The sequence below is a fragment of the Phocoena sinus genome, chromosome 8 (assembly GCF_008692025.1).
Source record: "Phocoena sinus isolate mPhoSin1 chromosome 8, mPhoSin1.pri, whole genome shotgun sequence".
NCBI lineage: Eukaryota > Metazoa > Chordata > Mammalia > Artiodactyla > Phocoenidae > Phocoena > Phocoena sinus.
Genome location: NC_045770.1, coordinates 60203359 through 60224996, shown reverse-complemented (window position 1 = coordinate 60224996; position 21638 = coordinate 60203359). Strand labels below are relative to the sequence as shown.

The 21638-nt window shown below is 39.2% G+C and overlaps 1 protein-coding gene across 1 annotated transcript in view; it reads left to right on the top strand.

Annotated features, from left to right (window-relative positions):
• The window catches only part of RNF121 (ring finger protein 121), an 83133-nt gene that overhangs the window by 34836 nt on the left and 26659 nt on the right, over positions 1 to 21638 (top strand). The window contains exon 3 of the mRNA XM_032639053.1: positions 2351 to 2492. Coding sequence (XP_032494944.1) covers positions 2351 to 2492 — 142 coding nt within the window. The remainder of the gene's footprint in view (positions 1 to 2350; positions 2493 to 21638) is intronic.

Genomic DNA, 21638 nt, shown 5'->3' with positions numbered 1-21638 from the left:
TTGTAACCAGAGTGAGTCAACAAATATTTCATTGTCATTATTTCTCATTGGTAGAGGAGTTTCAAAAGTGCTTGCCCCACAAACTTTATAAGGTAACTGACCAGTGAGCTGAAATCAACCAAGTAAAAGTTTAATAGTGAGAAAAAAACACCTCGTTTAAATTAAAACTATTAATTATAAAAAATGTAGAATGGCAAAGATATCAACTCATATGACAGGCCCACAAGATTTTAGGTGACTTTAAGCTTAATATGCACCAGTTGTGTACCTAAGCTACCAAAATACTCTACAGTTTGTGAAGATGTTCATTAAAAATATACTATCTGCCTTAAGGGAAGTGACAGTGCTACTGTGTTCTGCTTTGCTGAGTCCACATTGATTTTGTTGTAAACACTGCATATGAAGATCTTTAGCTAGATATGTCTAGAAGAAGGCAATCAGAATTAATGGTCTTCACATTATGTTATATGCATCGTGTATAAAGATCTAGAACTGTTAACCTAAAAGGGCCCAGGAAAATGATGGTAGAAACAGGATTTTTTTTTTTTTTAATAATAGTATGATAAATATTTGAAGGGGCAGCATTGGGAAAGAGAGAGTGGATATGTTCCAGAGTGTAGGATTAGGTCCAAAGGATTGAAGCTGTAGTAAGGTAATTTAGTCTCATTATCAGAAACATTGTTAATAATCGTGGTATATTGTGAGGCACAGAGCTTCCTGCTTCTTAAAGCTTTGGAATTTTATTCCTTCATAAGCACATATGAGTTCCTACAATGTGTCAGACACTGCTGGTTCTAGAATAGATTATTTTAAGAGGCATGTATTCTCAGCCAGTGGAGATATTCAAACAAATGATTGCAAAAATAATTTTTGCATTGAGTGGTAACTTGAGCTAGGTGACTTCTGGTGTTTGCTCAGTCCTTTCTTTGATTTCTTGTTGTACACATCCATTCAGTTATATACTGTCTGAGAACAAGAAACTTATCTCTTATTATCTTTATAACTCCCCACAATCCTTGGGATTTTAAAATATCCTTTGCCCTTTTAGTTTAGCTTATCCTCACAACAACCCTATGAGGGAGGCAGAAAAGATAAGGACTCCTTTTGATAGATGAAGAAATTGTGATGTAGAGATGTAAATTTTCTTTGCTAAGGCCACATAGGTTGTGTCTGAACCTAAGTTTCTGATTCCTACCCCTATTATATTTTGTCAGATTCTGTCACCTAGGATAAACTTTTATGTAAGGTGAACCCTTAGGTGCTGTGACTGCCAGGCTGACTGACATTTGGCTGCCCACCAAGTTTACCCCCTCCTAACATTGTATTATGAAAAATCTCAAATATACAGAAAAGTTGAAAGAATTGTACAGTGAACACCCTTGTACCCACCACCTAGATTGTACAACTAACTTTTTGCTATATTTTATGATTTGTCTATCCATAATGCATCCCACTGGGTTCTTCTTGCTTAGTCTCTCATTGCCCTTGGGAATTCCATGAAGATACCATTTATGTTGTCCTTTCCCTTTCTCCCTAATACCCCTGGGTATGGAGAACTTGCACAAAAGCTCCTGACTACGGGTTACATTTGTACTTAGTTTCCTAATTCCTTCTTTATTCCTCTCCCTTGGCTGTAGGAGTGACTTTTCTTTCCTGTTCTCAGAGGAAGCTTTTTGCCTATACTGGCCAAGGGAATCACTTGTTGCCAATCCTCGGGACCAGAGAATGCCAGCCTTTAAACTCTTAGATTAAATAAAAGTTTCCAGTTGTACTCTCCTTGAGCCCTTGAAGAGTCTATTTACCTGTGGTGGATACTGATAATGAAGTCACTGTTGGAATAGTGTAAAATTGAAGCACTGCTGAAGTTCAGATTTTTCAGGCTTTAATCTTTAGGATCTCTGGTCCTGGCAGAGAGGGTAGGACAAATAAGCCAGACTTTAACCCTGGAATTTGCACATATTTGCAATATTACTCCTTTATTGGTATCATAAATATCATTGAATAAGAGTATGAGCCTTTATGGCTGTGACCTCTCTGGGTTACTTTCTTCTTCCAGTGACAGGTTGAAATAGGACTGAAATGGAAAGGTATCAGCTGTTTTTAACATTGGGGCTGGGCAGCAGACCACCCACCTTTAACCCCAATACTTAACCTTGGTGACTAGGGCCCATAAAACCCCTGTTCTATTCCAAAATGCCTGTCCTCTAGGGCATGTGTGTTTCTAGCCCATATTTCGTACAGTACAAGAGTGTGTTCTACGCTATGGACCAGTGAGATATCCCTGGAAAGCACTGCTCCTTTACCGCCACACCATCCCTGACCTAGCTCACCCCATCTGTTTGGCTTTCAGGGTCGAGCACGCACGCATGCATGCCAAGCACCGCGGCCACGAAGCCATGCACGCTGAAATGGTCCTCATCCTCATCGCTACCTTGGTGGTGGCCCAGCTGCTCCTGGTACAGTGGAAACAGAGGCACCCCCGCTCCTACAATGTAAGCCACTTTGCTCATTTTTTTGTTTGCCAGTCATCAAGAGACCCTTCTTAAGTATTCTGGGGTCCCGCCTAACCCAGGCCACATGTAGGCAAGGAATAGATAATAATACTAAACTGTATGTGTGAATGGTGAATAGTGTATGTTGGGTGTGTGTTTAAGGGACAGGCGATTCAGATTGTGAAAACTGGGAAAGAACCTGAATGTACTTTCATAGCTAGAAAAAGTAGATCCTTCCCTTTAACATTTTGGGATAGATTTATGAAGGAGCTGTTCATTAGGAACTATTCAAATAGAGGGAGAGATGATCACTTGATTGGGAAGACCAAGCCTCCAATGAATCTTTAGATTAATATTTTGAAAATGCAGTAATAAAGAGGAGGCAATGTAACAAGTGGTAAGAAGGCAGGGTCAGAGTTAGAGAGACCTAAAAAGGCAGTTATAGAGGAAATAAGGAACAAAAACATAAAATGTACAGAAAACATACAGCTAAATGGCAGAAGTAAATCCTTCCTTATTAGTAATTACTTTAAATGTAAATGGATTAAATTCTCCTATTAAAAAGCAGAGATTGTTACATTGATTTAAAAAACCACATTATCCATGTTTATACTGTCTATAAGATACTCACTTTAGATATAAAGAAACAAGAGATAAAAGTAAAAGGATGGGGCTTCGCTGGTGTGCAGTGGTTAAGAATCTGCCTGCCAATGCAGGGAACATGGGTTTGATCCCTGGTCTGGGAAGATCCCACTAAGCCCATGCGCCCCAACTACTGAGCCTGCGAGCCACAACTACTGAAGCCCGCACGCCTAGAGCCCATGCTCCGCAGCAAGAGAAGCCACCACAACGAAGAGTAGCCCCCACTCGCTGCAAATAGAGAAAGCCTGCAAACAGCAACAAAGACCCAATGCAGCCAAAGATAAATAAATAAATAAATATTTAAAAAAGTAAAAGGATGGAAAAAGATATTTCATGCAAATGATAACCAAGAAAGAGCTGGTGGCTCTTAAATGTCAGACAAAATAGCCTTTAAATCAAAAAAGGTTACATGAGATAAAGAAGGACATTACGTATTGATAAAAGGTTCATTACAGCCAGAAGATGTAACAGTTGTAAACATATGTGTACCTAACAAAGGAACCCCCAAATATGTGAAGCAAAAATTGACAAAATTGAAGGAAGAAACAGATGGTTCTACAATAATAGTTGGAGAGTTCAGTACCCCACTTTCAATAATGGATAGAATAACCAGGTAGATCAACAGGTAAAAGAGGACTTGAACAACGTTATAAACCAATTAGACCTAACAGACATACTCCACCCAACAACAGCAGAATACATGTTCTTCTCAAGTACACATGGCCCATTCTCCAGGATAGACTATACGTTGGACCACAAAATAAGCTTCAGTAAATTAAAAAACATTAAAATCATAGATGCAACTACTCTGGATTAGGACACGGCAGGTAGTATACTGGATTCTTTTACAACTATTATCTTAGAAGTATTTAACCTTTTCAAGTATAACCCTTTTTTAACATAAAAAACTTGACAAACATCCATGTGATAATAGTTGTACTTTGAAAGAATACATAAACACATATAGTAGTAACAATAGCTAACGTTTATTGAATTTTTACTATGCCAGTCACTGTTCTAAGCACTTTACATATATAACTCATTTAATCCTCACAGTAACCCAATAAATACTGTTTTCTCCAATTACAGATGAGGAACTGAGGCAGAAAGGCTAAGTAACTTGCTCCACTGGTAAAACCATTATTTGAACCAAGACAATTTTACTCCAGGGCTTTTAGTCTTAATCCCTAAATGATTCTTTTTCTCTAGTATGCTTTTTCAGACCTCTTGTAATAGGGCCAAAGATGCCCAGAGGTCTATAGCCCATAGGATGGGAACTGCTACACTATCTCATTTAACCCTCCTAATAGCCCATGATGTAAGTACTATGAACAAACTGAGTCCCAGAAAGTTCAGGCATGAAGGGGGGATACTAATAGAGCCAGGATTTAAACCCAAGTCTTCTGTTTCATATTTCATAATTTCTACTATACCATATGGAGCTTCTGGAAAGGATTTTCCATCAAGGGAACCAAGGGATAATATGGAGCATAGGCAGAAGAGAGACTAATCTTTGCCCTTGAGCTGGCACTTGTTCCAGACATTACTGGCCTATAGCCACCTCATGTGTTGTCATGCACTGCAAGTAGAGACATCTGTACCTTCAGGTCATAGTGCATGGAATGACCTCATGGCACCAAGGCTTTTTGAACTAGGCACCATCCAGCAGGCTGAGCCATCTGGGGTGGGGCTTCATATCTGGACCCTGCTCGTGCTTCACCCTGCCATCTGAGATAAGTCACTTGTTTTTCAGTGTGTGCTTATAGTACCTGCTCTATAAAATGGGGATTTTAATTGAGGATGGTTTAATTGAGCCTGGAAAATACAAAAAATCATAAACCAAATGTAGAGAGACCCCTTGGAATTTCTGTGCTTGAATTTAGAAATAATTATATATTGTTGGCTAATGTGCAGAGATTTCTGAAAACCTCTGAGGAAGTGAGGATGCATAATGTACTGCAGTGGTTTTCAGTATGTACTTTTTTAAAAGGCTGTGGAGTCCTTTCTTCAAACAGTATCTTAAGGAAAAACCCAGTGTAGAAAATAAGAGGATGCTCTTCTTGGGCTGGTAACCCTGACCCCTCCGCTTTCTCAGGAACATCTATAGGACACATCAGAGTGTTAGAAAACCACTGATGTGTCATTCATTCATTAATCTTTTTTTTTTTTTTTTTTTCTTTTGCGGTACGTTGGCCTCTCACTGTTATGGCCTCCCCCGTTGCGGAGCACAGGCTCCGGACGCGCAGGCTCAGTGGCCATGGCTCACGGGCCCAGCCGCTCCGCGGCATGTGAGATCTTCCCGGACCGGGGCACGAACCCGTGTCCCCTGCATCGGCAGGCGGACTCTCAACCACTGCGCCACCAGGGAAGCCCCATTAATTAATCTTTAATAGGAATGTGATTGTGACTTAATGAGGCCAGTTGTTGTAAGGAACACGCACAGTTGTCTCATTACTTTATTGCCACACCCTGTAAACATGCTGAACTACATTGGTGAGAGGACATGCTAACATTATAGCATATCTTACACTGAGAAACTTAAACTCATATCTTTAGAAAATTGGAAGAAGAAATCTGTAGTGTCCTGCTTTATGCTGCTCTTATACAATAATGATCTATATTGCTTTTGTTAAAACTTTTATTAACTTGGGTACAATGAATGTTTTTACTGCTTTGATTAAAGTACTAACTTTGGAGGAAGAAAAATTGCCCAAGATGCCTGTACATAAGGGCATCTCCTGTCCTTTTTCAAGCTTATCAGAAGTTGGAGCTGTTTGCCTTGCAGCAGTAAATACAGTGGAATTAGACCATCTGGCTTGATTAGCCAGCTCTCATGCTTCCTGGCTATATGACTTTATACCTCTCTGAGCCTCAGTTCTTCTTATCTCTAAATTGGGGGGATAATATCTATCTCCTGGGTTGTGAAGATTATATAAAATTGCATGGCAAAGTGTTTTATAAACTCTAAAGCTAATGTTAGTGACTTTGTTCCTCCTACTCCTAAGAGAAAAGTCTCAAGACATAAAAATATCTTCAGGTACTATTTTATGTGGAAGTGGAATAGATTTTATTTTTATTGAGGACAATTTCACATAACAAAATTCACAGTTTTAACTGTTTTAAAGTGTATAATTCACTGGCTTTTAGCACATCCACGTTGTTGTGCAACCATGGCCACTATTTAGTTCTAGAATGTTTTTGTTACGCCAAAGGAAACCCCATACCCATTAAGCAATCACTTCCCATTTCCCCCTCCCAGCACACCCTGGCAACCACTAATCTGCTTTCTATGTATTTGCCTATTCTGTATATTCATATAAATAGAATCATGTAATATGTGGCCTTTTGTGCTTGGCTTCTTTCACTTAGCATAATGTTTCCAAAGTTCTTTCATATTGAAGTATCTACCAGTATTTCATTCCTTTTATGGTTGTGTAATATTCCATTGTGTGGATATGCTACATTTTGTTTATCCATTCTTTAGTTGATGGACACTTGAGTTGTTTCCACCTTTGGGCTATTTTGTTTTTTTATTTATTTATTAATTAATTTTATTTATTTTTGGCTGCATTGGGTCTTCGTTGCTGCATGCGGCTTTCTCTAGTTGCGGTGAGCAGGGGCTACTCTTTGTTGCGGTGTACAGGCTTCTCATTGCAGTGGCTTCTCTCGTTGCAGAGCACGGGCTCCAGGGCACGCGGGCTTCAGTAGTTGTGACACATGGGCTCAGTAGTTGTGGCTCGCAGGCTTAGAGTGCAGGCTCAGTAGTTGTGGCACACGGGCTTAGTTGCTCCGCCGCATGTGGGATCTTCCCGGACCAGGAATAGTACCCATGTCCCTTGCATTGGCAGGTGGATTCTTAAACACTGTGCCACCAGGGAAGCCTTGGGCTATTTTGAATAGTGTTGCTATGAACATTCATTGTAAGTTTTTATTTGAACACCTATTTTCAGTTCTTGGGTATATCCTGGAGTGGATTTGCTGAGTCATATGTAACTCTATGTTTAACTTTTTGAGGAACTGCCAAATGGTTTTCTATAGCAGCTGCAGGATTTTACATTCTAACTCACAATATATTGGGTTCCAATTTCTCCACATTCTTGCCAACACTTGTTATTTTTCTTTTTCTTTTCCTTCCTTCTTGCTTCCTTCCTTCCTTTTTTCTTTTTTTTTTTTTTTTTTGTATTATAGCCACCCTAGTGGGCATAAAGTGGGATTTCATTGTGGTTTGATTTGTATTTCCCTAATGGTGTTGAGCATCTTTTGATGTTTTGGGTTTTTTTTTTGTTGTTGGTGGTTTGTTGTTGTTGTTGTTTTTGGCCACACTGCAGCATGTGGGATCTTAGCTCCCTGACCAGGGATTGAACCCATACCCCCTGCAATGGAAGCACGGAGTCTTACCACTGGACCGTCAGGAAGTTCTCTTTTGATGTTTTTATTGGCTATTTGTATATCTTTTTTGGAGAAATGTCTATTCAAGTTCTTTACCCATTTTTTAATTGGATTTCTGTCTTTTTTTCTTTTTTTTTGGATGTTCTGTGCAGCTTTTGGGATCTTAGTTCCCTGACTAGGGATTGAACCTGGGCCACGACAGTGAAAGTGCCAAATCCTAACCACTGGATCGTCAGGGAACTCCCAGATTTTTGACTTTTTGTTGTTGAATTGTAGAAGTTCTTTATATAGTCTGGATACTACACCATCGTTAGATAATGATTTACGAATATTTTCTCCCATTCTGTGGGTTGCCTTTTCACTTTCTTGATAGTAGTATCCTTTTATGCATAAACATTTTTAAGTTTGGTGAATCCAATTTTTTTGAATATATTTAACATATAACATTGTGTAAATTTAAGGTGTGTAACGTTAATTTGCTACATTTATATATTATAGCATGATTGCCATTGTAGTGATATTTAGCACCTCTATCACATTACATAATTATTCATTCTTTTTAGTGTGGTTGGCATAACTAAGTTCTAGTCTGTTAGCAAGTTTGATCATTAAAGTTCAACATCATTGTCCATATTCATTATTCTGTGCATTAGATCTCTATGGCTTATTTACTACTAGTTGCAAGTTTGTACTGTTAAACCTGTTTTTTTCTTTTGTTGCTTATGCTTTTAATGTCATGTCTAAGAATCCATTGACAAATCCAAGATTATTAAGATTTACCCCTGTGTTTTCTTCGAAGAGTTTTATACTTTTAGCTCTTAGGATTTAGGTCTTTGATCCATTTTGAGTTAATTTTTTGTAAGTGGTGTGAGATAAGGATCTAACTTTATTTTTTTGCGTGTGGATATCCAGTTGTCCTAGCACCATTTATTGAAGAGACTTCTTCCTCCATTTAATGGTCTTATTAGCACTCTTGTCAAAAATCAATTGACCATAGATGTATGCACTTATTTTTGTACTTTCAGTTATATTCCATTGAACTATAGATCTATACTAATGCCAGTATCACACTTTTGATTACCATAGCAATGTAGTAAGTTCTGAAATTAGGAATCATGAGTCCTCCATACTTGTTCCTTTTCAAGATTGCTTTGACTATTCTAGATCCCTTGCAATTCCATGCTAATTTTAAGATCAGTTTTTCCATTTCTGCAAAAAAAGGCAGTTGTGATTTTGATAAGGATTGCTCTGAATCTGTAGATCATTTGAGGGAGTATTACCATGTTAGCAATATCAATCTTCCCATTCCATGAACTTTCATGAGCATTAATTGTCTTTTCATTTATTTCAGTCTTCTTTAATTTCTTTCACTAATGTTTTGTAGTTTCCAATGTACAAGTCCCATACCTCCTTGGTCAAATTTATTCCTCAGTATTTTGTTCTTTTTGATGTTACTGTGAATGGAATTATTTTCTTAATTTCCTTTTTGGATTGTTCATTGTTATTATATAGAAATAAAACTTATTTTTGTGTATTTTGTTTGTGTTTTGCAACTTTGCTGAATTTGTTTATTAACCAATAGTTTTTTTAGTGTAGATTCTTTAGGGTTTTCTTTATATAAATCATGTCCTCTGTTTTGCTTCTTTTTTTCCGATTGGGTGCCTTTTATTTCCTTTTCTTGCATAATTGCTCTGGCTAAAACTTCCAGTACAATGTTAAATAATAGTAGTGAGATGGGCATCCTTGTCTTTTTCCTGATCTTAGGAGAGAAGCTTTCAGTCTTTAATCTTTATGTATGTTAGCTGTGGATATTTCATAAACGCCCTTTATCATGTTGAGGAAATTCCCTTCTATTCCTAGTTTGTGTGTTTATCATTGAATGGGTGTTGAATTTCTCAAATGCTTTTTCTACATCAATTGAGGAGATCATGTGGTGCATCCCTGGGATAAATCTTACGTGGTCATGGTGTGTAATCCTTTTAATATGCTGCTAGATTTGGTTTGCTAGTATTTTGTTGAGGATTTTTGCCTCTGCATTCATAACAGAGATTGGTTTGTACTTTTCTTGTCATATATTTGTCTTGCTTTGGTATCAGGAAAATGGGGCCTCATAGATAAGTTAGGAAGTGTTACCTTCTTTTCTGTTTTTTGAGGAATGGAATTTTGGTGTAGTATAAAAAGCCTTGAAGTGGGAGTCACTTGATCTAAGATCTGTTTCTAGCATCACTGCTAATTAGCAGTGGACCTTGGGCAAATTACTTATTCCCTCTTAGCCTCGCCTCATTCTCATGTTTCATCTTTAAAGTGAGGGTTGAAGACTAGATGATTGCTAATGTCTCTTCAAACTTTAAAATAGTTTTTCATTACTGTTATTCTGTTTAACTCCAAAGGCCCAAATTAAAGCTAAGGAATGAGAGTTTTAAGAATGCAGATTTTGGCTAAGTATTATAAAGAAATTTTCAACAGTGAGGGCTGTTCCACAGTGGAATGAACTGTCTTAGAAGGGAATGCTCTTCCCATTACAACTATGTTTTATTAGGGGCTAGACAACCCCGTCAGGGATGTTGTGGAGCAGATTTTTGTGAGTTTTATGGAATGGTTGGCTGGACTTCTTCTAAGTACTCCCTCTAAGCTCTAAAATCTGTATCATCGAATTACCAAGAGAGGCGAAGGCCTGTCTCATTCTTAAGAGGACAAAGCTGACCTGTCGAGAGACAGGATGAGGTTTCGTTCTGTTTTTTTTTTTGGCGGTATGTGGGCCTCTCACTGTTGTGGCCTCTCCCGTTGCGGAGCACAGGCTCCGGATGCGCAGGCTCAGCGGCCATGGCTCACGGGCCCAGCCGCTCTGCGGCATGTGGGATCTTCCCGGACTGGGGCACAAACCCGTGTCCCCTGCATCGGCAGGCGGACTCTCAACCACTGCGCCACCAGGGAAACCCATCGTTCTGTTTTTGTTTTGTTTTTGTTCTCATTACAAATGTTATACATGTTATAAAAAATTCAGAAGTGCCCAGAGAGAATCACTGTTAAACATTTGTTATACTTGCAGATTTTTTTTCTATGCATATGTTAATATTTATAAATTTTTAGATATTTATGGCATCCATTGGGCTCTGCAACATTTTCCACCTAATATAGGCATACCTCAGAGATATCATGGGTTTGGTTCCAGACCATTGCAATAAAGTGAATATGCAGTAAAGTAAGTCACACAAAATTTCTGGTTTCTCAGGGCATATAAAAGTTATATTTACACTGTACTGTAGTCTGTTAAGTATGCAATAGTGTTATGTCTAAAAAGCAATGTACATACCTTAATTTAAAAATACTTTATTGCTGAAAAATGCTATCATCTGAGCCTTCATTGAGTCAGTCTTTTTGTTGGTGGAGGGTCTTGCCTAGATGCTGGTGCCTGCTGACTGATCAGGCTGGTGGTTGCTGAAGTTTGGAATAGCTCTGGCAATTTCTTAAAATAAGACAACAATGAAGTTTGCTGTATCAATTGTCCTTTTACAAATGATTTCTCTGCAGCACCCAGTGCTGTTTGATAGCATTTTGCCTACAGTAGAACTTTCAAAATTGGAGTCAATCCTCTCAAACCCTGCCTTAGCAACTTAAGTTTATATATTATTCTAAATCCTTTGTTGTCATTTCAACAGTCTTCACAGCATCTTTACCAGGAGTGGATTCCATCTCAGGAAACTACTTTCTTTGCTCATGTGTAAGAAGCAGCTCTTAAGCTGTTAAAGTTTTATCATGAGATTGCAGCAATTCAGTCACATATTCAGACTCTACTTCTAATTCTAGTTCTCTTGCTGTTTCTACCACTTCTGCAGTTACTTCCTCCACTAAAGTCTTTAAGCCCTCAAATTCATCCACAAGGGTTGGAATACATTTCTTCCAAATTCCTGTTCATGTTGCTATTCTGACTTCTTTCCAGTGAATTGTAAGTGTTCTTAATAGCATCTAGTATGGTGAATCCTTTCCAGAACGTTTTCAGTTTTCTTTGCCCAGATCCAAACAAGGAATCAATATCTATGGCAGCTGTAGTTTTACAAAATGTATTTCTTAAATAACAGGACTTGAAAGTTGAAGTTACTCCTTGATGCATGGGCTGCAGAATGGATGTTGTGTTAGCTGGCATGAAAACAACATTAATCTCATTGTACATTTCCATCAGAGCTCTTGGTTGATCAGGTGCATTGTCAGTGAGCAGTAATATTTTGAAAGGACTCTTTTTTTTTTCCTGAGCAGTAGGACTCAATAGTGGGCTTAAAATATTCAGTAAACCATGTTGTAAACTGATGGGCTGTCATCCAGGCTTTGTTGTTCCACTTATAGAGCACAGGCAGAGTAGATTTAACATAATTTTTAAGGACCCTAGGATTTTGGGAATGGTAAATGAGCATTGGCTTCAACTTAAAGTCACCAGGTGCATTATCCCCTAAAGAGAGAGTCATTTTGTCCTTTGAAGCTTTGAAGCCAGACACTGACTTCTCCTGTCTGTGAAAGTCATAGATGTCATCTGCTTGAAAATCTGTTGTTTAGTGTGGCTACTTTGATTCATCATCTTAGCTAGATCTTCTGGGTAACTTGCTGCAGCTTCTTCATCCGCATTTGTTGCTTCACCTTGCAATTTTATGTTGTGAAGATGGTTTCTTTCCTTAAACCTTATGAACCAACTTCTGCTAGCTTTAAACTTTTCTTCTGCAGCTTCCTCACCTCTCTCAGCCTTCAGAGAATTGCTCTGGATTAGGTTTTGGCTTAAGGGAAAGTTGTGGCTGGTTTGATCTTTTATCTAACCACTGAAACTTTCTTCATATCAGCAGTCAGGCTGTTTTGCTTTCTTATCATTCATGTGTTCACTGGAGTAGCACTTTTAATTTCCTTCAAGAACTTTTCCTTTGCATTCACAACATGGGTTAACTGACACAAGAGGCCTAGCTTTCGGCCTGTCTCAGCTTTCAGCATGCCTACTCACTGAGCTTAATCATTTCTAGCTTTTGATTTAAAATGAGAGATGTGTGACTCTTCCTTTCACTTGAACACTTAGAGGTCATTGTAGGGTTATTAATTGATCTAATTTCAATATTGTGTGTCACAGGGAATAGGGAAGCCCAGGGAAAGGGAGAGAGATGGGGAATAGCTGGTCAGTGGAGCAGTCAGAATATACACAGCGTTTGTTAAGTTTGTTGTCTTATATGGCCTAGTTTCTGGTGCCCCAAAACAATTACAATAGTGACATCAAAGATCACTGATCACCAATCACCATAACAAATATAAAAATAGTGAAAAAGTTTGAAATATTGTGAGAATTACCAAGATGTGACACAGAGACATGAACTGTTGGAAATATGGTGCTGATAGACGTGTTCAACTCAGGGTTGCCACAAGCCTTCAGTTTGTAAAAAACTGCAGTATCTGCAAAGCGCAATAAAGCAAAATATAATAAAACAAGGTATGCCTGTACTGGCTCTCAGATATACAAGCCATATTAGTTTGTATGTCTATCCATATTAGTATGTGTGCCATCCTTTTAAACTACTAAAGTGTAGTATTCTTTTAAATTGGTTTTTTAAATTTAACTTATGTCTATTAATAGACGTGTTAATTAACAGTTTATCTCAGTTGCAACAGTGGTTCAGTAAACTTTTTACATATATAATTTGCATAGCTGGGCCAGCGTTTCTGGAGAATGAATTCCTAGAAATGGAATTGCCTGGTCAAGTGGAATTGCCATTTAATCATTAATGGATCTTGTCAAATTGCCCTTCAAAAAAGTTATAGCAGTTTATAATCCCACCAAGAGGTGTTAAACAGTGCTATTACCCAGTGTTAAAGAGAGTATAGAGAATCCTCAGTATTTTTAATCTTTGTCAATCTAATAGGGTGAAAATACCTAATTTAAAAGTCAAGTAGGGCTTCCCTGGTGGCGCAGTAGTTGGGAGTCTGCCTACCAATGCAGGGGACACGGGTTTGAGCCCTGGTCCAGGAGGATCCCACATGCAGTGGAGCAGCTGGGCCTGTGCTTCATAACTGCTGAGCCTACGCTCTAGAGCCCATGAGCCGCAACTGCTGAGGCCTGTGTGCCTGGAGCCCGTGTTCCGCATCGGGAGAAGCCATCGCAGTGAGAGGCCCGGGCACCGCAACAAAGAGTAGCCCCCCTCGCTGCAACTAGAGAAAGCCCGCGCACAGTGGCAAAGACTCAACGCAGCCAAACCAAAAATAATAAATAAATTAAATAAATAAATTATAAAAAATATAATAAAAAAAATAAAAGTCAAGTAGTTCTGGCACTTCCCTGGCAGTCCAGTGGTTAGGACCCACACTTCCACTGCAGGGGGCACGGGTTTGATCTCTGGTTGGGGAACTAAGGTCCCACAAGCTGCAGCGTGGCCATAACAAACAAACAAAACAAAACAAAAAGTCAAGAAGTTCTGTAAGGTTTAAAAAGCAAAACACATCAGTCCTCTGCCTATCCCTATCCATCCCTGATTATTATTTCAGTGGCAACCACTTTAAACTTTTTTTAGTTGTTTTCTGATCCTGACCTCTATATTTTTAAATAACATGATTACACATACACTCACACACACACACACATATATATATATACACACACACATATATATATAATTTTCCTTTTGTCTTTCTACCATGGAAGGTGGTAATTATCTTACACTGCTACACTATACCCATCACACACACACTTTTCCTCCCAGTTTTTAGTTAAATAAATATTCCCTATTTACATTATTGTGACATATAAATGTTATTCACAGTTGAACCACTTGGTGTATTTGGTCATATTTTCTTTCCTTGCTTAGGATTCTTTTGGAATGTTTCTTAATGATTTATAACAGCTCTTTGTATATTATGAATAAACCTTTTGTCATATGTGTTGCAGGTATCTTTCCTCAGATTGCTATCTGATTTTATTTGTAGAATTGGTACAGAAATTTTTGTAGACTAGATTTATGAACCACCCTGTGGGCTGAGGATTCTGTTATTTGCTGTTCTGTTTGGATGGCCCATTTGGTATTCCTTGTTTTCCATCCTGGTGCATCTGAAGTTCTTCTCCCTGCCTAAACAGATTTTAGGTACTTGCTGTAACTGCAAGTTTTTAGTTCTTGAGGGACCCCCTCACCTTGAAATTCAAATCTGCTCTAGGCTGAAGATGGGCTTCAGGGAGGAGAAGCAGAGCAGAAATATAGTTGGGCCATCACTAAAGTATGAACTTCACTATTGCATAAACATAATTAATAATACCAGCTACTGTTTATTGAGTACTTCATAATGTGCCAAGTATTTTGCTCTGAGGTGGGTAATTTAATCTTTGTCATTGTATGGATCAAGAAACTAAAGCTCAAAGAGATTACTGAGCCCCACTCAACCAATGATTAGCAGAGTCAGGATTCATGTCCAGTCCCTCTGACTCCTGTGCTCTCCTTCACTCTTCACTGATGTCTGTTTGTTTGTTTGTTCAATTAGCAAATATTCTTTGATCCTTTTTAGCCCCGTGCTAGGGCAGTAGTCAGTTAATATTGTTTCATCGAGAAATCACTTTGAAAGAGAGTTTATAAAGTTGGATATTCACATTCCCTATGATCCAGGAGTTTAATTCCTAGATATATGCCAAGAGAAAAGTTTGCACATGCATCCCAGGAGGGAGGATGTACCAGAATTTTCCTATTAGCACTATTTGTAATAGCAAAAACTTGAAAATGACCCCAATACCCATATATAGGTGAGTGGATAGGTTAGTTGTGATATATTTTCACATGGATATAACTTATAAAATAATACATATATAAATATATGGAATAACACAAAAATAATTAACTATAGTTACAAATCATGGTAAGGATGAATCTTAGCAATATAATATTGAGTGAAAAAAGTCCCAGAAGAGTACTTATAACTTTATACCTTTTATAGAAAGCTAAAAACAATGAAAACTAAACAATGTTTTAGAAATATATATGTGAGTGATAAGATCATATTTTAAAAAGCAAGGGAATGATAAAATCAAGATTCAGGATAAGGCTGATGTTGGATGGAGAACTGGAGGATAGGATAGAGAAGAAGAGGACGTAGCTAAATATAAGTAAGTTTAGGTGTTCCAGTTCTTATGTTGGATGGTGGATTCAGTATTTGTTATATAATTAAAAAATAATTAACTTGAAAAGGAAAGAAATCCTGTCACTGCTTCACATAAATGAACCTTTGGGACATTATGCTAAGTGAAATAAGCCGGTCATAAAAAGACAAATACTTCCACTTATATGAGGTACCTAGAGTAGTCAGATTCATACAGAGAGAACGTAGAATGGTGGTTGCCAAGGGCTGGGGGTGGGTGGGATTGGGAAGTTGTTTAATGGGTACAGAGTTTCAGATTTGGCAAGATGAAAAAGTTCTGGAGATCTGTTGGGCAGCAGTGTGAATGTACTTACCGCTACTGAGCTCTACACTTTTTTTTTTTTTTTTTTTTTTTTTTTTTAAAGTTTATTTATTTATTTATTTATTGCGGTACGCGGGCCTCTCACTGCTTTGGCCTCTCCCGTTGCGGAGCACAGGCTCCGGACGCGCAGGCCCAGCGGCCATGGCTCACGGGCCCAGCCGCTCCGCGGCACGTGGGGATCCTCCCGGACCGGGGCACGAACCCGTGTCCCCTGCATCGGCAGGCGGACTCTCAACCACTGCGCCACCAGGGAAGCCCTACACTTTTGAAAATGGTTAAGATGGTAAATTTTATGTGGTTTTTTTTTTCAACCACAATTAAATTTTTTTTGGCCATGTTGCACAGCTTGTGGGATCTTAGTTCCCCAACCAGGGAATTGAACCCAGGCCACGGCAGTGAAAGCGCCGAGTCCTAACCACTGGACCACCAGGGAACTCCCAAAAATAATTTTTAAAAATTAAAACAAAAGTGGTCTATGCACAGACTAACGATGAGAATATTCATTAACCAGAGATTCTGATTAATTTTTTTTCTCTACTAGAAGTGCAAAAATGAAGGCAAGAAAGAAAGCAGTTCCTAAGACAGGGACCTTACCAGATATTAAGACATACTATAAGGAATAGACAAATAGACCAATGGAAGAGAGTGAAGATCTCAGAGATAAATCCTTGTATAATGGGAACTTAATATACACTAAAGATGTAATCACCAATCAGTGAAGAAAATAATCATTGTTAAGTAGATTGTGTTGAGAAAACTGGCTCGCCATATAGAGAAAAATTAAAACTAAATTCCTATATAACACTGCATACAAAAAGGAACTAAAGGTAGATTAAAGATCTAATTATGAAAGGCAAAATTATGAAGTTAATGAAAAATGTATAGGCTAATAAGATAAAGATTTGATAAATTTGATTATATTAAGATTAAGGATTTTTGTTGGATAAAGGATACTATAGGCAAAGTTAGCTGATAACAGAATGAGAGATTAATAATGATTAAAACTGACAATAGATTAGTATCTAGACTATATGAAGTAACTCCTACAAATCAACAAAGGAAAGACAGCAGCTCCAATAGAAAAATGGGCAAAGAATATGAACGGGCAGTTTACAGGAGAGGAAATCCAAAAGTCCATCAAGAAGAGATGCTCAAAGTCATTAGTAGTTAGAGAAATGAACATTAAAACAGCAATGAATTATCAATTTATTCGATTGGCTAGAAACTAGAAAGCCAGATATTTCCAAGTATTGGCATGGATCAGAGGCTGTAGGAACCCCCATGCATTCTTTGTGGCTGTGAAGCCTGTTGCAGGCATTGTGGAGAGCAGCATGGCACTGTTCAATCAGATGGAATATATACATGTCTTGTGACATATCCTAACAGGATATATGAGAGGGTGTTCATTTAAATGTTAAGTCTGGCAGTTAATTGAAGAGTTGTGGGCAATCTAGATACCTATCTCTGAGTTAATAGGCAAAATGTGGTGGATGCATATCATGACACTGTGTACCCATAACAACTTGTGGACCTTAAAAGCATAGTACGGAGTGGAAAAAGTAACAAACTGAAAGATACACAACACAGTGCCAATTAATTAATCAAAAATATACATATTAAACACATTAGAATGTCTGTGGAGTGAGGAATGGGAATAAAAAAGAACCAAAACAAAACAACTCCCACAAGAATGTTGTGTAAAGGAGAGGCACTGGGTTTGTTGTTGAGTAGTAGAAATATGAGCTGTTTGAGATTAGCTGTCAGAGCTTTCCAAAAAATGCTTCTTATGGCATGCCAAGAAATGATGGAATTAATTGATAAGGCTCTGTTTCTCTCAAACTGAATGAAATTTTCTGTTCTTCACTAGTGCTGGTTGGTGGCTCAGCCTTCCATTGGGCACCCATGATCGCTAAGTAGAAAAACACTAGCTCTGTTCTCCTAGACCAGGTTTCTCAGTAGGGAGACTATTAACATATTGGCCAAATGATTCTTTATTTTTTCGGGGGGCTATCCTGTACATTGTAGGATGTTTAGCAGTAGCAGCAGCCCTGGCCTCTACCCACCAGATGGCTGGTAACACCCCTCCCCCAATTGTGACAACCAAAAATGTCCCCAGACATTGCCAGATGTCCCCTGGGGAGAAAATTCACTCCCAGTGAGAAACACTGTCCTAGACTCTAGGACCTAGAGCAGCATGGATGTTGCCAGCCATGAGATTGATTATGAGCAAGTATGCCAACCTACTGGTTTCACTGTGAAAAGTAGCAAACTTCTCTCTGTAATTTAGGAGTTCAAAGAAAAGAAACTACACTTTAAAAGAAGAGAAACAGGGCTTCCCTGGTGGCGCAGTGGTTGAGAGTCCGCCTGCCGATGCAGGGGACACGGGTTCGTGCCCCGGTCTGGGAAGATCCCACATGCCGCGGAGCGGCTGGGCCCGTGAGCCATGGCCGCTGAGCCTGCGCGTCCGGAGCCTGTCCTCCGCAACGGGAGAGGCCACAACAGTGAGAGGCCCATGTAACGCATAAAAAAAAAAAAAAAAAAAAAAAAAATGAAGAGAAACAGTCTAAATTAACTGCTGTTGGGAACAAGTGATCTTATGGTTTTCTGTATTTAAATTTCAGGTACTGTTCTTTTCAGCAACAATAGTAATAATACCTTAAACTGCTTAGAGTTTTGAATTTGTTGATTTAAAAAAATTACTTTTCTCATCTGTTCTCTCTTTGGAACCTCACAACAAATAGCTTTATAAGATAGGATAAGGATTTGTCTCCATTTTTCAGATTAGTAAACCAAAGTGCAGAATCCTGAAGTGATTTATCAGGAGCACATGACCTTTAAATTTACGTCTAGAGAGCCAGAGGTAAAATCTGGTTCTTGGTTAAGTGCTCTTTTCCATAGAGTACTCAACCATTTTTTGAGGTTTCCAAAAGCTTCAGGAAATTGTCAGTTCTGCCATGGTCATTTCTGTTTTTAACTCCCCTGATTTTTCCTTTACTAATTTTTGCCCAAGTCCTTTTCTTGGATTTCAGGTAGTTTCACAACCACCTCCCTTTGCTCTACATTGTCTTGCCTCCTCAGGGTTTCCCCCCCAGCTTAGTGACTGATGCTGGGAGGCAGAACTTGGGAGACAGAAGATCTGGATTGGCAGCCTAGCCCAGGCCACACTTGCTGTTTGGCTTCTCTGTAGCTCAGTTTTCATCATCTATTCAGAGAATCTAATCTTACTTGCTCCTTAGCTCCCTCAGGGATGTTAGGGGAAGGAGTAAGTTTATGCCTGGAAAAGTATCCTATTTTTAAAGATCTCCAAGGAGAAGCTTTCATCATGTCTCTCTGTTACCAAATATAGTATCTTGTCAGACTTCTGTCCCCTGAACTGCTGTTTCCTCCTGGAATGGATGAGTGGCAAAATCTCCTACCTGGAAATCTTTAAAGTTCTATAGATTTTTCTCAGACCAAGACATTAAGAGGGTTACTAGAATGTGGCTAGAGAATGCTAAGATGGTAAAGGGCTGTAATCCACTTCTTAAGAGAAAGGAAAACTTTCCTCCTCAGAATATAATAAAAACTCCTAAGTGTGATCAGCCTCCTCTGAGCCTTGCCTGCCTCTTTAGGCTCATTTCTCACACCTCCCTCGGGTACTAGTTGTACTTTCTCAGGTATACCATGTCCCTGCATCATGATACCTTTCTCCACCTGCACCTATTGGACCATCAGGACGGAGATGGTAGGTTCCTTTCTTCAGGAAGCCTTGCTTGATTCCTCCACGTTGAGTGAAGCACCTCTACTCTACTTTCTTGGCTACCAGGGCCTACTCCATTATAGCACTTATCATTCTGGATTATAGTTATTTGTTTCTCCTCAGTAGACTTCTTCTTGAGGCGGTTTTGTATTTTATCTTTGAATTCCCCAGTCCTTAGCCTGGTGTCCAGTAAATGTTTATTAAATGACTGCTTGAGTGACTCTTTTGCCTGGAGAGGAGAAGACCTGGGGAAAAAAGACAAAATTAGGAGAGTAAGCATAAGAAATAGGGAGTAAATTTACTCTGTGCTTCTCTGAAGGACAAGAGTTTGACCCAGAGGCAGAAGGGGGAGGCAAAGGCAGATTTTTTTTCAGGTCAGCACCAGGAAAGAACTATCTAGTGCATTTGTTATCATTGGAATGCCTGCTTCATGTGGTAAGGTTGACCATTTGCCAGGGTTGTGGTAGGAGGTAATTGCCAACCAAGTTTCTGCCCTGTAGAATATTCCAGCAATACGTGGGGTCTTACCAGGTCACAGAAACTGTGCTATTATATCTGCTTGCTGGGCCTCTGGATGATCTTCAGATAATAGCCATGCCTTCCTGTAGTTTTGTCCAGGCCTAATATGCCAGTGCCTTCAGCTCTTCCTTATGTGATTTGGTTTCCAAACCCTTTGTAATCCTGGCTGCTCCGTTGTGGTCATGCTTATTCATCACTGTTCTTTCTACATTGTGGTCCTAATACCTGATCTCAGGGCCCAAGTTTGCTTTGACAGAGCAGAGAATGGTAGAGCTGCTGCCTCCTTCATTCTGGGTTTATTCTTAGTTAAACAGCGTAGTGTTGCCTTGGCTTTTTGGTAATGGCCCTGTTGGCATATATTCCCTGGCAAGTTGTAGTCAGGTGAAACCCCTAGATCTGTTTCACATGAGCTGCTGTTAAGCCACTCCTTCCCCAACCTATACTTGGGTAGTTGGTGAGGTTTCATTGTAAGGTTTTGGTTCTTCGTTTCAGCTTCTCAGGTCACAGCATGTTAGAGCTAGAAGAACTCTAGGAATGAGCTTTATTCATTTTGGATCTTGTTTCTGTTTCCCATGTTCACTGCCTTGCTCTTCTCTCCTTCCCAAGCTTTGTACTATTCACAGTGTGGTAAGCAGATCCTTTGTATTTTCATCCAAATCATTCATGAAAATATTGACCAGAGCTGTAGAGCATATCCCAGACACCTTCTTCCAATTGATTTCTGTCCATTTATCAGCATTTTTTTCACGCTGATTCAAGCTGTGAGTCTCTGACTTTGTTCAGCTACCTGAGCTTGTCGTTTTCGTTTCACCCCCAGTATTCCTCTTCAGCCAAGCACGGTGGGTGGCCCTGCCCCCATAACGTAGGAAGATATAGAAGTGATGAGAATGCCGGAAGTCGGAAGTGCCAAGCATCAGCACACTAACAGGGGAGCTGGTGCCCAGAGAAGGATGTGATCTGAGAGCTCTTTTTTGACTTTTCGTGAATTACAGTTTCTGAGATGAAAGAAATCTAAAACAAAGACAGTCCATTTAAATTGGGCTAGCTCTTACTGTTAGCATCTAACATCATCATCTCAACTGTGTAGCCTTGTGGAGAGAGAAGTGGGATGTTGTTATCTTATCTTCCAGATCAGAGAAGCTGGGATTGTTCCTCAGCAAATGTTTGCTGAATGAATCAGTGAGTGAGTTTCAGGCTAGTCTTCACTTCAGCTTCATATTTTCAGATTCAGGGAGAGAAGGATGAGTGGCTTACACACACACACACACGCACGCACGCACGCACGCGCACATGCACGCGCACACGCCATAATGAAGCCTCCTTCAGAACCAGAGCTCTGCCATTTCCAGTCAGTCTCCCCTTGACAGCTCCTGACCACACTGCTACATCTCTCCTC